This window comes from Haliaeetus leucocephalus, unplaced genomic scaffold (assembly GCF_000737465.1).
Source record: "Haliaeetus leucocephalus isolate CR32 unplaced genomic scaffold, Haliaeetus_leucocephalus-4.0 Scaffold646, whole genome shotgun sequence".
Taxonomy (NCBI): Eukaryota; Metazoa; Chordata; class Aves; order Accipitriformes; family Accipitridae; genus Haliaeetus; species Haliaeetus leucocephalus.
In genome coordinates, this window is record NW_010973082.1 from 4,860,892 (window position 1) to 4,865,273 (window position 4,382).

The 4,382-nt window shown below is 37.7% G+C and overlaps 1 protein-coding gene across 3 annotated transcripts in view; it reads right to left on the minus strand.

Annotated features, from left to right (window-relative positions):
- Positions 1 to 973: 973 nt before the first annotated feature.
- The window catches only part of PCTP (phosphatidylcholine transfer protein), an 11,116-nt gene continuing 7,707 nt past the window's right edge, over positions 974 to 4,382 (minus strand). For all 3 annotated transcript variants that reach the window (XM_010578669.1, XM_010578666.1, XM_010578668.1), the window contains exons 3-6: positions 3,649 to 3,728; positions 3,139 to 3,310; positions 2,399 to 2,466; positions 974 to 1,899 (exon numbers count right to left, since the gene is read on the minus strand). In XM_010578669.1, the coding sequence (XP_010576971.1) occupies positions 1,834 to 1,899; positions 2,399 to 2,466; positions 3,139 to 3,310; positions 3,649 to 3,728 (386 nt within the window). In that variant the 3' untranslated portion in view covers positions 974 to 1,833. The remainder of the gene's footprint in view (positions 1,900 to 2,398; positions 2,467 to 3,138; positions 3,311 to 3,648; positions 3,729 to 4,382) is intronic.

A 4,382-nucleotide genomic window follows, 5' to 3' on the forward strand; every position in this document is an offset into this window, starting at 1 on the left:
TACTGAACAATCTACCTAGTCCCACCTTTGCTGCTTTGCTTCAGGACATAACTTGTATCCACATCCTGTTGTTCAAAAGCAATTCTTTTGTGTATTCTTGTGATTGCTTATGACATTTGAATTCCTACATACTTAGCACACTGCTAAAATGGTTTCTGAATTCTCAAGGTAGTTTTTTTTAAACACTGCCAAAAAAGAAATTTGAGAATTGATATACTCAGGCAAAACACCATCATATTCTTGGTATGATAGAGGCAATTCATTTTCAGTACACAGAAATAAAAATTTGGCTCCAGTTCCAGTAAGTGCATGTGTACAAAAATCATGGAAAGTTAAAGAGAATTATGCTTCAGAACTATTCTCTCTCGATATCTGTTCTTTATCTGCTGGAAAAAAACACATGTGACAGCTAAATTTAAAATGGATTCAAAGTTGTCTAGCACTGTAATATTCAACTCAGTAATGGTCTCCAAGTCAGACACTTGAAAAATGCCTAAACTGCTGGCAGCAAGCTCTTCAGAACACATGGAATCCTACTTATTTCTCATGAATCCAACTTACTCTTTCAAAAGCCTTTAAAAATAAAACAGCCCATGATATCAACGTGTCATTTGTGACCTGCCCAGCATGGCCACTCTTAAATGTGAGAGATGGAACAAGAGCACTGCATGGATAGAATAATGATTTATTGGAAACAAATATTTACACAAAGTATAAAGGCAATCACTTCAATCATTTCTTTTTTAACAAGACAAAGCTACCCCATTACAAGATTTGTTCAGTAACAGGATCAGATTTAGTAATGATGCAGAATATTTTAAATCCCTGAGATTGAGGACCTCTCACCTTTTATGCGGTCCACCCTCCCCACTCCCCCCCACCCCACAAAGGTGATGGAAATTTAATTTCCTGCTCAGTTGTACTTTTAGTGGATTACCATCCAAAATTACAGTTTCACTCTTTACATCAGCATGAAATTTAAAAATGCAAGCAAGCCAAAGTTTCACATCAAGTTCATTCACATTTAGTTGCAGGCATGCCCTTTAAAATTACTTCCAGTTTAAAGTTGGTATCCAAGCTGCTTTATAGATAAAGCTACTGACTCTGAAGATATAACTTGCTACCCTTAAATCAGACATGGAAGCCAACTCCTCCTTTTTTACTAGCTGGACAGAGCTACTGGTTTAGGGATATTGAGATGTGAATGCAAGGCTTTAGGCACAAGTCCTTTTATATCTGGACTTAAAGCTATCACAAGGAAGCTTAGTAACACAGAGTTCCGGTTCTTACTGCAGACTTCTCGTAATTTACCTATATGCCCTCAGCATTTTTAGGTTTGTAGCAGGCAGACAGTTTACAATTACAAACTTGGGTAGCAAAAGTGTTTCCTCCTAAGCAATGCAAGTTCCATTATTCAATTTCAGTAGGAAGCCACCCTGCAAGGCCACAAAGGCAGATCCAGGCATAATAACATGCAGAGAATTTTCAGTCCAAGTTCAGACGTTTTTCCTAGCAAGATCATTGTTTGTTGTTCAAGGATGTAATCAATGGAATTCCTCTAGCTGACACATTACAATCAGCATAAGCAAAGCATGGGGGACAAGGCTAAACTTAAGTACTTTCTAGAGGATGCAGCTGATGTTGGTATTACCTTGTCAGTGGGTAGCTCTTCAGTTGGAGATGGAAACAAAGATCTAATAAAATTCAAGGCATAAACCAAGTAAAATAAAAATCTTTCCAATATTAGAGGTAGATTTTATCCAGTGTAATATACAGTAGTCACTCCTGTAAGTGCAGAGCTCTATGAGTTAAACAACTAAGATCAACTTTGACCTACATATTCTTAGAATAATTACGGCAAGCTTTTTGCATATCCTTCAAGAAAGTAGGCACACCACTCTGTAAAGAGAAAAGTGGAAAAGTCATTCTTGCATAATGTTATCAAGAAAAACTATAAGCAAGATGAGAATTCCCACTATATAGATTGAGGCCTTCAAACAAATACAGGACAATTCCAAGATCTGGTACAAAGCAGCAGACCATTCTCTTAATACTTTGTAAACAGACTGCACTATTGAAGTTTGCTTGTGTTAAGGCTATTCACATATGCTCTGGAACATGGATTTGTTGTTTTTGTTGCAGAAATTTACCCAGCTGGTTGATTAAGAAAAGGAATTTGACAGGAATTTAAAAAAAAATTAAAAATTAAGACAACTGCCATGTAAGCAGACAATAGCAAGATTCTAAAAATGGGACTGCATAAGAGCTAGAAAGGTCAATACATCCGTTTCAGAAAAAATTAATGCTACCCAACATGCAGAAGACAGGTATGGATACAGTTAATACATTGTTTGAAACAGATTAGCCAAAGACAATTGTGCTGTCAACCTTTACTTACCTTGGCAGCCCAGTTGACCAGCCATGATGGAATCATGCCACCAGGATTATCAAAATAGTACATATAGACTAGAGATGAAAGAGAAGTTACTACAACATTATCCAGCCATAGTCTGAGTATTAGCTCTAACACCGTATGACAGAAGCTGTCAGTGTGCACGACTGAAGCACCAAGTACAACAGTTCTGCTCTGAATTCTTCACAAAAAAGTCAACTTGTACTGAAGTGGAATGTGAAATAAGTATAGCCATTCCCAGTTAACCTCTGGGAAGCTGAGAGCACCATAATATTAATTTAGACTATTGCAAACTATTTTAGGCAGCCTGTCTTATAAAATAAGGTTGTCTTTAAAGGACTAATCTCAGACAGGAGTCAATCTCTAGGCAAACCCTTTAATCTATACATCTGTCAAGCATGATATTTAAGTCATTGCTGAGTTAACCAAATTGCAACTAGCATCAGACTCTACCCAACTGAACTGGCTGGCAGGAAAATAAGTGTGGGATGAGGGAGTGGGGGTGGGATGAGAGTGCAGAATGATGTGGTCAGTAGTCTATTCTTAACTACCCAGCCCAACTGTTAAAAGATTCTTAACAGTAGCACGCTGCACTGGACATTTCCAAAAGTTCCACTTATTTTTAAGTACTCCTAGTGCTCAGTACATCCACTTTATAGGAACTGGTTTTAGCTTAAAATTTCCATTTCTACATGACTTGTGATCACACTTTCTTGACCTCTTACCTTTAGATCCAGTCTTGCCATCACTTTCAATTGCCAGACTTTGTTTATAGCTTTTAACTCTGACAATACCAGGCTTTTCAGGGCACTGAGGAACAGACACACTTTGAGCTAACACAACCCAGATCTTCCGCCCATCAACATCCATCTCTCGACATTCACGAATATAGACATACTGTATTCCAAGTTGAGAAGGCATGTCAAAACAGTGTCAGTTTGACATATGATGAATTGACAAGTGAATTCCATTACAAATACCAGCCCCTTCAAATTATTTCTTATGCTTCTATAGGATTCAATCCTGCAGAGTAATAATTCAGCTATGTGAGCTTTAGTTGTGTGTGGGAAGAGGCACCCACGCTCTTCTTCATGCTATACATATTCCATGTAACATGAGGACTGCAAGATCTTAGATCAAGTGCAGCAGAGCAGTACAATCAGTATACTGTTGGGATCCCTGGATGACCAGGTGACAAAAACTGCAAGAGGAACAAAAAAAGCTTGAAAGGATACATCTCTGTTTGAGAGAGGAAAAGGGTACTTCACTTCCCAGTAGATTACTTTTTCACCATCATATATTTTCTCATGTAGTTCTACAGTTGAAAAAGGAAGATTGTTAGATATTTTAAATTTCTACTGCAACAGAACCATACGTGGCATCAAGAACTGCTCAGATTTCTGACATTAGCACATTTTACATGCAACCCTTATGTCAAAATTGATACGTATGTAAAGTTGTAGCAGTAGAAGATGTTAAGAAAAGTTCTGTATCAGGGTTGTTCAGGAACCAAATACACAAAAGCAGGTGGCCTGTTTTTCTGCTGCTATTGAATTCATTGATTAAAAAAAACAAAAAAACCCACCTAATGAAAAACCCCCAAAACAAAAAAACAGAACAATTCTGGGGGGAGGCAGAGTCAAATTCCTTTTCAGACAGTTAGCTCATTCAAAGCCTTTCCATCTCAAAGCTGTTTCCTCACCTATGCATATTCTGTATAATTCTGAGCCACAAGCACAGTATGCTTTTTCACAAGCATGTCATTATCCTTGTAAATGATTCTGAGTTAACGAGCAGTGTTTTTCAATACGTGAAGAGGTCTTATATGAGGGATTAATGAAGTTTGGAAAAGCTATTAGGAATTTCACAGCAGTATATACGGGCAACAAGCAAGAAGCTTGAGCAGTTTATAAGCCTTCATTACACCACCTTCAGTCTGCCTGGAAACTCAATCAGAAGGCAGCTGAAT